The sequence below is a fragment of the Carcharodon carcharias genome, chromosome 11 (genome assembly GCF_017639515.1).
Source record: "Carcharodon carcharias isolate sCarCar2 chromosome 11, sCarCar2.pri, whole genome shotgun sequence".
Lineage (NCBI taxonomy): Eukaryota > Metazoa > Chordata > Chondrichthyes > Lamniformes > Lamnidae > Carcharodon > Carcharodon carcharias.
Genome location: NC_054477.1, coordinates 85,556,081 through 85,568,446, shown reverse-complemented (window position 1 = coordinate 85,568,446; position 12,366 = coordinate 85,556,081). Strand labels below are relative to the sequence as shown.

Below are 12,366 nucleotides of genomic sequence, written 5' to 3'. Positions count from 1 at the left end.
GTACTGTGGGCATATGGTTGTTGGCTGTGAGGAAGATCTCCTGGAAACAGCTCTAGGCTGGGAGAAGATGCAGTTTGAATCAGGCATTCAGGCAAGCCAGAAAAGTCTTGGTCTGCAGTCTTCTTCTGGAGGAGGAGAGTTAGAGGTCATGTGGTATGCCTTTATTAAAGCTACAACAGTTTGCCTTGGGTAATATTACTGGATTTTTATAGTTAAACATCTATGAGAGTGGTAAAAGCAAGAAAACTGCAGATGCTGGAAATCCAAAACAAAAATAAAAATAAAAATACCTGGAAAAACTCAGCAGGTCTGGCAGCATCTGCGGAGAGGAACACAGTTAATGTTTCGAGCCCGTATGACTCTTCAACAGAACTAAGTAAAAATAGATATTTCATCTCTCTATTTTTACTTAGTTCTGTTGAAGGGTCATACGGTCTCAAAACGTTAATCGTGTTCCTCTCTGCAGATGCTGCCAGACCTGCTGAGTTTTTCCAGATATTATTATTTATAAGAGAATGGTGTCTGGAAGATGTTTACCTGTGGGTCTGACCAAGTAAGCAGTCTTTTGGGGAAATGTTTTATAAGACTAACTTTAACTGTGTAACTGTAATTGTGTGTGCTTGTTTTCTTTTCTTCTTGTTAATAAGGCTTTTACTTTTAATTTTTAAAATCCCAAAAGTATTCCTGGACTTTTTGCTGTTAAGATCAGTATGTTTTCTTCTCGTTTCTAAAATACAAAGGAACCGGTATGCCCCGTAAGCCAATTTTCCCTCTGGGATTTGGTTTACTCAGCAATTAACATCTGCTGTGGTCATAATGTACAGTCGATAAATTTAGTTTTTCTATTCTTTTAACACTTTGTTTTAGGGATATAAACTAGGGTGGCTGTAGACGCAGTGAGGCCATTATAAAAGGAATTTTTCCAAGATGAAGGTCGATCGCATATATGACAACCTCCAGTTATTCACTGATAGTGTTCTGTGAAACGAATAGGAGAGTGAAATATTAAGCTCCATAGCTGTTTGGAAATAAAGACCAAGGCCAAGACTGGATTCTTCAAAGAGAGTTTTTTTGGTGCATAAAACTACAAAAAGAACTTGCCTCACCTGTTTATCCTTTCACACATCCAAATGGGTACTTAGGTTAACTTATAATTAGCAACTGAATTCCTTGTGAGTTAACTGTTTCCTTCCCCATCAGATTCTCCTCTTCTTAAGCAAAGTAACCTTCAAGTATATATAATCACCGAAAAAAATCTTCACTTCCATGACACAAACATCAATATATACTTTTTTCCATTCAATAAATCCACCTTATTCCCCCTTAAAAAAAACATGTATAGAAATGTCCACACAAAAGGAATATTTCTTTTTGTCTTCTCTAAGGAAGAGACCAGCCTCTTTGAGGATCTCCAGTAACTTTTTGGAGCTCGCTGCTCTTTTCGTGAAGCAGTCAAATAATTGGTAACTGCTTTCAATCCATTTGAACTTAGCAACCTCCTTATTCTCTAGGACCTGTTTTAAGCTTGCAATGTCAATTCACAATCTCTTTTCGTTAATGTACTTCATAGAGTGAACATTTTCCCATAGTAACTTATTGTGCATAAGACATTCGATAGGTACTGTTCCTGAATAACCTTTTCCATTTAAAATTTCTGCCAGCATCTTTGATATAAAGAATGTCATATCTACCACCTCAACAAGGGCAAGAGTCTCCGCCGCCAATACACTTTTAACAACTCTTCGTATCCTTTTAGATTCCTATGCCAAAAGGCAACATTTACCTTTATCCCGTCCCCCCCATGAGAAATATCATAAATCCTCCCGCACTCAAAAATCCATCACATAGAACTGCTAAGCTGCATCACTAAACACAATCAGTTTCATTTTTGTAAGATCACACAAAGATGGGAATTTCAAAACACACTGTTCCATTTTTAATTTTGTCAATGTTGTTTGCTCGGATGACTTCTTCAACCTTAGGGTTGTTCATTTTAGTGCTCAATTCCAAAACGTCAAAACTGATGCCCAGCCTTGTTTGTTCCTCTAGCCAACTGAGTTGCCCAATTAGACTTCTGAGCTTCTCTTTTTCCGTTTCAGAAGCAGCTGTATCTTTCTAGGAGGCCCTACCACGACTAATTGCAATGGAGTTGACATCCTCCAAGTAGGATTGCTGGTGTAAAATGATGGGTGATTCCTCTGCCTGATTTCTAATCCAATGTATTTAAATGCACCAGGAGCCTGACTCCCAATTTTGAACTCCGCTCTGAGCCAATAATGACAACCATTCCAAATTCACTATTACCTCCCAACAAAAAATCATCTACATGCATCATAAAGATGCCTGAAAGTTTCCTTCCGTGGTGCCAATAAAATATTGCCGATCTGCTTCCAACTGAAGATAAGTCCAACTTTAACAAAACTGACCTCATTGAGAAATACCAAACTCTGGAGACATCATTTAAAGCGCACACACATTTATTTAGCTTCCAGAGTGTCTCTTCTGTGTTTGGCGTCTCTTTCGATGGATGGAGAAAAACTTCCCTTTGCAGTTGGTGTCCTTGCAAAAAGGCAGCTTTAATAATTTGGAGTTATATTCCCAAGCATTTGTAGCTAACAGAGACAAAAGAACTTCAGAATAACTTTTCCTGCTGCAGGTGAATCTACTCTTATATCCTGGTCACCCAATTTTTCTTCAAACCCTTGTGCCACTACTCTGGCTTTAGCTTTTAATTCCCATCAGGGAGCACCTTTTCCATACACATCCATCTATGAGACAGAACTGGATGTTCCCTATATGGCACCTCTGTGCATATCCCAAACTCTTTCCAACTGTGTAGTTCTTGCTGTTTGGCATCTTTTATTACATTACCGTCTAATTTGTTTGAAGCTATTAAGACTTCTCGATCACATGGGCTTCTGCTCCTTGTAGCATTACCAGTCTGTGCCATGTTCCTTGCCCTTGTTAAGCTACACTCGCTACCGTGCGCTCTATGATGCTCTGATCCTGTTACTGTTTGATGATTTTCTCCCATTTATAGATGGTCTTTCAACAGTTCACGATCTCTTCCTAGATCTAGATGTTCACTCCCAGACCCACTGTCTGAACTGATACTACATTTCCGTTTTTTCTATTTTTGTACTTCATGTTCCCAATCTAGAGGCCTAACCTCCTGTCCTTTATCTCGTACATTTAACCAATTGTTATATTTTCCAGGGGCCTTCCCTCCTCTACCTACAATCATCGCATCCCTCCATTGGCTAGCCCCTTCTGGCAAGTATATAACTTTAGTGCCAGCTTTTGGCAGTTGTCCTCTGGGACAAACCACCTCATCTTGTTCGTCCAAATTACTGTGTCCGTCTTCAGATACTCTGCCAACTTCAGCCAACTGGTCCTCACAATCATGCAACATATGGGTATGAGAAATACATGGTCCCTCATCATTTCCTATAATTCTTTCTGGACCCGCAAATTTGTAATCTGCACCAATTAACTTCGATGAGTGTACCCGAATAGTCTGGTTCCCATGCTGTAAAATGGCTGTTTTACCATCTTTACCTATAACTTTTCCTGGGCCTTTCCACTCACTAAGTCCTTCTCTTTTATAGTATACCATGCCTCCCTGATTGAAAATAATTTCCGATGGTCGTACATTGTACTTAAGGCTTACCAAATTCTTTCTGAAACTTTGGCTTTAAGGAGTGCTCTTCTGCCTGCATGCAATGCATTTAAATGCTCAGAACAAGTAGTTAATTGTAATTCCCTCCCAAGCTGGGGGGGGGGTCACTCAGGACTGAAGGAACTTTTGGATTTCTACCAAAAACCAACTGAATGGACCATAGCCTCTGACCATCTGCAATCAATTCTAGGCATAGACAGCCCATGCTATAGCAGATGCTAATTTACAGCTTGGTCTATCTGCTAAAATCCTACAAAGCATCTCATCTATCTCCACACGATTCCTTCCACAAGCTCCATTACTAAAAGGGCTTTCTGCTGCTGTTATCATAACTATTACATTCATGTTTTCGCACATGTCCTGAAACTCATCATTAGCAAATCCCACCCATCATCAGTGAGGAATTTTGCCGGTGGTCCCAATCCGGTCTCTATCCACTTTCCCATAATCTGATGCACAATTATTTCCTTTTCTTTACTGTATATGATTGTTGACTGGCTAAACCTTGGTGCCAAATATATGAAATGTAAAACAAAAATGTGTTTTTTTTATCCCACACCTTTAAATCCATCGCCACAACTTCATTGGAATTCCTTACCAAGGGTAGACTCACTATCAGCTGTGACAGTGTCCTTACATATATCGCTTATCTCCTCTGTAAGTTTAGTGTACTCTCCATCCTTTAGCAAAATTTTTAATCTTTGGGAAGGGGCTGGGCAAACTGCCGATGAAATTTTAACACAATTAGCTTTTTGTCCTGTAAATTCTTATCCCCTAATGCTAATAGCACTTCTTTAATTCCTTACTAGAAAAATTAAGTTTCATTAAAGAAATAAAATAGTGTCCAGATTGTGTAAATCATAAATCCAGAGGTTTTCCAAATACAATGGACTTGTCATTTTCCATGTCCAGCTTCATTTGTGCTTTCTTCATCGATGGCCAGCTCAACAGTAACTGTACTTCGCTAGGCACTACATCCATGTTGATGAAATGGTTGACTCCAGCTATTTTACAGGGAATCACTGTCCTTTTTAAAGGTTTTAGAGTATTATCTCCAAATCTAAAACTAGTGGAACTCTCAAATTCCTTAACCTTATTTTGATCCTTGTCATTTATTGAGTCCAGGTAGCATTTCAACCAGTCTACCCCACACACAGTAGACATGCATCCTTACAATCTAGCACTACACAACTGAAGGACTCTGCAACCAAGACATTCATCACCGGTCTGAAACTTTTCATAACTAATACAAAGCCCTCTCTTTGGTCAATATCTCCATCATCTTCTATCTCATGTTTAATTTCCAACACATTATATCGTTTAAGACAGTTCATTGCATAAAGGTATTTTGAATTGCATCTAAAACGCTGATTATCCACACCCTGGGCATTTCTGGGGTTCCTCAATTTTTTTCTCCTGCCATAATTAGCAAAGGTGCTTCTGTCCTCACCATTTCTAGTTACAAATCTCCTTTCGTACTGATGCCTGCAGCCTGTTCATAGATGATCTCATCATCCTGTTAACACTGTATCCTCCATTTTCTATCTTACCGCTGAATAACTCATTTGTGCCATGAACGCTGCAGGATATGAATGATTTCCAAGAAATTTTCTTTTAGAGCTTCTGACATCTGATCTAGCAGTGTGTTGACTCCAGCTACCTTTCCACAAATTTAACTCCCATCAAAGCTACGTCTGTCCATATGCGATACTCTGGCAGTCTAGTAACTTAAATGCCAGCACTGATTGGGGAATTTCTAGACGGAATTTTTGCAATCTTGCTAAATTTGTCAAAAGTGCTCATGAATCGTGATCAGATTAAGTTATCCTTCTGGTAGACCTTATCCATAAAATCTAATAATGTTTCCAAACTTTCTTCTGTGTTCAGATACTCAGGGTTCAACTCTGAAAATACTTTGCGTTTAATTTTGTTTTTGTTTGGTAACAAAAGTGCCAAGGCCATTCCTTGTTTTTTCTTCGGCAAGGATGTAACCAGTGTCCACGCAGTTACTTAATTCTTCCATTACTCATAGGATTCAATCTCAGAAAACATTGGTGGGTAATCATACCCCAAAACTCTACATTTTGATTCAGCCATTCTCAAAAGTTACTCCAAATCACAGTTCTCAAAGTTAATTCCAAATACAGTCTTTTGTCTAAAGCAAGTTTAGTTTCCAATCTTTCACTTACATGCAGTAATCATTCGCTCCCTACAACTGTTAAGCTCCAATAGCTGTTTGGCAATAAAGACTGAGACCAAGACTGGCTTCTTCAGAATTTTATTTTTGGTGCATAAAACTCTACAGAGAATTGCCTCACCTGTTTTCCCTTTTATACATCCAAATGGGTACTTAGGTTGTTAACTGATAATTAGCAATTGAATTCCTTGTGAGTTAACTGTTTCCTTCCCCAACACGAAAGAACAATTTTCTAAATACTTCATTTTAAGCGAGTTCCTTTCATCTAATGAATGTGCAACCCCTCATGGAGGCATCAAAATTTCTAACATGCCACTATATTTTCCAGTTCCTCCCAGCACATCAAACATTTCTCCTACCCTAAAGGAGTAGGCCAGACTTTTATTTCTATAGGGTGAGATGGATTTAAATTCAAACTTTAGGTAGATAGCTAGCTGCTTCCCGCATTACAGAAAATGTAAAGTTTTTAAAAAATAACCAACAATGAACATTGAAAATTTTTATATATACATGCATATGGCATCAAGAGATCTGAGAGCTTTTCGAGAACTAAGTTCATAAAAACATAAGAACTAGGAGGAGTAGGCAAATCAGCCCCTCGAGCCTGCCCTGCCATTCAATATGGTCATGGCTAATCTCATTTCGGTCTCAACTCCAATTTCCCGCCCTCTCCCCATAACCTTTCAATCCATTACTAATTAAAAATCTGTCTATCTCCTCCTTAAATTTATTCAGCGTCCCAGCATCCACTACATTCTGAGCTAGTGAATTCCACAGACTCACGATTCTTTGAGAAAAGTGATTCTTCCTCATCTCTGATTTAAATCTACCACCCCTTAGCCTAAAACTATGGCCTCTCGTTTTAGAATGCCCCACAAGGGGAAACATCCACTTCATGTCTACTTTGCCTAATCCCTTTAGCATCTTAATTACTTCAATTAGATCTCCTCTCGTCCTTCTAAACTCTAAACTAAGTGAGTATAGGTCTAAACTGCTCAATCTCTCCTCATAAGACAAGCCCCGCATCTCTGGAATCAATCTAGTGAGCCTCCTCTGAACCACCTTCAATGCAACTGCATCCTTCCTCAAGCAAGGGGACCAAAACTGTCCACAGTACTCCAGGTGCGGTCTCACCAATGCCTTGTACAGTTGCAACAACACTTCCTTATTTTTATACTCTATTCCTTTAGCAATAAATGCCAAAAATTCCATTTGCCTTCCTTATTGCCTGCTGTACCTTTATACTAGCTTTCAGCAATTCATGCATGAGGACACCCAGATCCCTCTGCACTGAAGCATTCTGAAGTTTCTCTCCATTTAAATAATGTCACTTTTTTATTCTTCCAAGCAAAATGGATAACTTCACTCTAATCCACGCTAACCTCCATCTGCCAAATTTTGTACCATTCACCTAACCCGTCCGTACCCATTTGCAAATTTCTTATTTCTTCATTGCAACTTACTTTCCCAGCTATTTTGGTGTCATCTGCAAATTTAGCTATAGTAACTTCTATCCCTAATCCAAGTCATTAATATACATTGTAAATAGTTGGGGCCCAAGTACCGGACCCTGTGGTACCACACTAGTTACAGCTTGCCATCCAGGAAAAGACCCATTTATCCCAATTCTCTGCTTTCTGTTGGTTAGCCAATCCTCTATCCAAGCTAACATATTACCCCTAACTCCGTGTGATCTTATCTTGTGTATTAATCGAGGTGTGTACACCAAGAGAAAAGTAACCATGTTTCTACTTGCTGTTGTATATAGATATACAATAGAGATTTATATTTACCATTTCAATACAATACTTGCTGGGATAAACATCTCAGAGGGATTTGGGATCATCTGAGCCTGGGTCAGTGCAAATGATGTTGAAAAATTATAGAAATTGTCTAGCATCTTCTGTGTAAACTGAAAGTATAAGAAATTTATAATTAGTTATAGGGTATACAAGTAAAATACCAGAAACAAGAAAATAATGAAGTGCAGCAGCCCAGGGGTAAGACGAATGTTCAAACTTGGCTGCTGATTAAAATGTTAGTTTCTAGAAAAACTTCCATAGTAGAAAACAGACACTTTAGTAAGCCATGAACTTCTATGATTGCACATTCTAGCAGATTTTCACAGGAGCATTTGCATTACACTACAGAAAATCTCTTTAGGATTATTTCACAGAAAGATCTTGGATATCAGCTATTTTAAGACATGCTTTATTGTAAAACCATATAGAAAAGGGTTTAGCTTTTCAAAAAAGCTCCATGCTGGGCTTTAGAACAGTAGACAAACTAATGATAACTACACATGGAGAAGGAATGTTGTTTTTCCTTAGAAAACCAAACAAACAATAATTCAAAACCTGGCCAATATTTAGTCCCCAATCAACATCATGAAAGCAGATTATCTGGTCGTTATCACGTCGTTGCTTGTGGGAGTTTGTTGTGAGCAAATCAGATGCTGCAATTCTTACATTACAACAGAGATTACATTTCAAAAGGTAAAACACTTCAGGATGTCCTGATGTTGTGAAAGGCACTTTAAAAAAAATAAAAGAATGACTTGCATTTATAAATGTCTGGCTATTCAGTAAGACCTTTTTTAACTGGTGAAACCCGTTTTTTTTGTGGCAGCTACGAGAGAATGTACAGAATGTCCCAGACTATCACCACCCCAGGGTATCAACAACAGGATAGATCCACCAGGGGTGGCAGCACCGTAGCATTCAGTCAGGAGGGAGTTGCCCTGGGAGTCCTCATCAGTGACTCCAGACCCCATGAAGTCTCATGACATTAGGTCAAACATGGGCAAGGAAAGCTCCTGCTGGTCACCACCTACTGCCACAGCCCACATCCCCCCGCCCTCAATGCTCCTGCATGTTTAACACCACTTAGAAGAAGCACGGAGGGTAGCAAGGTCACAGAATGAAGTTGTCCATCACCAAGAGTAGCTCAGTAGCACCACTACTGACTGAGCCCTAAAGGACATAACTGCTAGACTGGGTCGGTGGCAGGTGGTGAGGGGGCCAACAAGAGGGAAAAACCTACTTGACCTCGTCCTCACCAATCTATCTGTTGCATATGCATGTGAGCATGACAGTATTGGTTGGAGTGACCACCGCACAGTCCTCATGGAGGCGAAGACCCACCTTCACATTGAGGATATCCTCCATCATGTTTCTGGCTGAAGATGGTTGCAAATACTTCAGCTTTGTCCTTGCGCTGATGATGTGCTGGGCTCCCCCATCATTGCCGGCGGGGGGGGGATGACGTTATTTGTGGAGCTGCCTCCTCCAGTTAGTTCTTTAATTGTCCACTACCATTCACGACTGGATGTGGCAGGACTGCTGAGCTTGGATCTGATCTGTTGGTTGTGGAATTGCTTAGCTCTGTCTGTTACATGCTGCTTACACTGTTTGGCATGCAGGTAGTCCTGTGCTGTAGCTTCACCAGGTTGACATCTCATTTTTAAGTACGCCTACTGCTCCTTGCATGCTCTTCTGCACTACCACTGTGCTAAATGTGATAGATTTCAAACTGATCTAGTGACTTAAAACTGGGCATCCATGACACGCTGTGGGCCATAAAGAGCACAATCACAACTTGCAACCTCATGGCCCAGCATATCCCCCATTCTACCATTACCATCAAGCCGGGATCAACCCTGGTTTAATGAAGAGTGTGGAAGAGCATGCCAGGAGCAGTAGGCATACCTAAAAATGAGATGCCAACCTGGTGAATCTACACACAGGACTACCTGCATGCCAAACAGCATAAGCAGCATGTAACAGACAGAGCTAAACAATTCCACAACCAACAGATCAGATCCAAGCTCAGCAGTCCTGCCACATCCAGTCGTGAATGGTAATGGACAATTAAAGAACTAACTGGAGGAGACAGCTCCACAAATATCCGCATCCTCCCCCGCAATGATGGGGGAGCCCAGCACATCATCAGTGCAAGGACAAAGCTGAAGTATTTGCAACCAACTTCAGCCAGAAATGCTGAGTGGATGATTTATTTCGGCCTCCTCCTAAGGACCCCAGCATCATGGATACCAATCTTCAGCCAATATGATTCACTCCACATGATATCAAGGAATGCCTGAAGGCACCAGATACTGCAAAGACTATGAGCTGTAACAACACTCGCAGCATGGCACTTGGATGGCAAATCTAGCTGTGTCACTGGGTATGCACCCTTCCAAATTCTTTACAGAGTCATACTGTCTCCTATCCACTTCCTACCTTTGTACACTTAGAGATATTTAAATGTCACTTTGCCAGAGATGCCCATTTCCCTTGAATGTAATAAAGGCACCCATTGAGTTAATAGCTATACAGGCTTTAACAGATGTTTCTAGGCACTTCACAGGCCACCACTTCAATGGACAATGATAATACTCCAAAAGATGCATAACAAAATCTGCTCAGTCCTCTGAATATCTCTATTGTAACTGATATTAGCTCTACTTAAGCAATTTTCTCACATTATAAATATCCTGCCCTGCCAGAAGACAGCAGATTAAGATTTTTAAAATGTTAATGCATTAGAGATGACAAATGTGAAGCTTCAAGCTTACAAATGTGATGTTATGATTTGTAACTTTAGACTATACACTACAGCAAGCTTGTTAAATTATAATGCAGAATCAGCATCCCAGAATACAAGTTACAAATCAACAATACCAGCAACCACAACCCTCTGGCAGGAGAAATCCTGATCTGATATTTTCAAAATGATGCACTACAGGCTATGGAATTACTGGTAAAATTCAAGTTCAAAAAAATTTTTTTTTTTAAAAAGGCTATTACAGTGTAGCCTAAATATCTTAGCTACTGTACTTACCAGTGTAAATGAATCAATTGTTGATACAGCTGCACTTGCTACTGGAGTTTGCTGTGTCAAGAGCTCCACAGGTTCCACAGAGATCCCTATTTGGGCAACAGATTGAGTTTGGGCAATATTCATCATTCCAAAAGGATTCTGGCCAACTTCCTCTGCAAGGAGATTTACAATTGTATTAAGGTGTAATTTTTATAAAAAAGCCCAGATCAATACAACATAAACTCTGCCAAACAAATGTAATACCAGAGAAACAGAACTGTAACATAACAAAGCAGCTTAAAGCTAAACTGAAAAAAAAGAATTAACACATTGCTTTTATATCACAGTGCAAAATTTGCACGATGATGTCAATTTGTTTAAAAAGTGCAGTACAGACATTTGATCTTTGATATTAAGCTATAGGAAAAAAATGAATACTCTCAGCAGCAGAATCTTATGGGGGAATTATTTGTAAAAGCATTTTTACACATGGCAGCTGATGCCAAAGTTGAATTCTATACATCCCAGATAAATTTGACAACATATGGATATACTTAATTTAAATCATTATTAAATCAGAGGATCACAACATTTCTGATTTCTAACATTGATTTATATCTATTAGTCAATCTTATATATGGCCTTACATTTTACTTGCTTCAGTACACACCACAAATTTTGGACCTTAAGGAATACTATGAGAGCATCAAGGGGAGGCCCAGTAAGAAATACAACAGTGAGCAATCAAAGTAACCCAAGCTGTTTGGCAAGCATTTTCAGTAGGTAGGTGCGCAGAAACATGTATTACAGTCCATCTGTCCATCCACATATAATATTTCTGCTTAGCCAGTGTTGATATGAGTAAGATTACACGTTTGAATTGGTAGATTATTGGAGGACAAATTCTAATGTTAGCAATTCCACCATCAATTAAATTATGCATTTGTTTTTTAAAATGAGTAAAGTCAAAGTTCAATAAAAGTTTTACTTTTATGTAAAAGTGAACTAATGCACAGTACAATTTTTGGTGGTCCAGTTGGTAAAGACAATTTGCCTGTGTAGAAATAAATCATACAGATCCAGAAGGTTCCAGGTCTGTGCCAAGATAGCAGATCTCAGTTGGGAGTGGATCCTTTAATTCATCGCAGGGTCCTTGTTGGTGTGGAAGCAGTGTGGGGAGAATGAAAAAAAAACAATATTTGAAAATAGAACCCTGACTATCAAGCAACTACCTCCCCTCAACTTGAAATTGGCTGTCCACCATCAAAACAGCCCAATGCCACTCATTATCTAAACTCATTCCAGAAGAATAGACATCTGAGCAAGGTGCTGGAGGAAGGCTGGTGCCCATGGTGCTACAACCCAGCAGTCAGTAACTTTAGAAGAAAAAATGTAAAAGGGAAAATCCTATAGTGGCAAAAGGAGGTTATGATGTCAGAGGCCAGTCATCACATTTTTTTTATTCGTACATGAAATGTGGACGGCACTGGCTAGGCCAACATTTATTGCCCATCCCTAATTGTCCTTGGGAAGTAGAAAGGGCTTTAAACTAATCAAGAGAGGTGAGGGATAAAGCTTGGGTAGAGGTAGCAATTCAAGGTGTAGAGCCAAGACAGGAGAGCAAAATAGTTATATGAGAAATGAGGCTCAGAGAATGGCAGGAAGGGAC

General features: G+C 39.5%; 1 protein-coding gene across 2 annotated transcripts in view; it reads right to left on the bottom strand.

Annotated features, from left to right (window-relative positions):
- Positions 1–12,366, bottom strand: part of hikeshi (heat shock protein nuclear import factor hikeshi) — a 30,291-nt gene that overhangs the window by 3,420 nt on the left and 14,505 nt on the right. For both annotated transcript variants that reach the window (XM_041199890.1, XM_041199891.1), the window contains 2 exons: positions 10,719–10,870; positions 7,670–7,788 (listed from right to left, as the gene is read on the bottom strand). In XM_041199890.1, the coding sequence (XP_041055824.1) occupies positions 7,670–7,788; positions 10,719–10,870 (271 nt within the window). The remainder of the gene's footprint in view (positions 1–7,669; positions 7,789–10,718; positions 10,871–12,366) is intronic.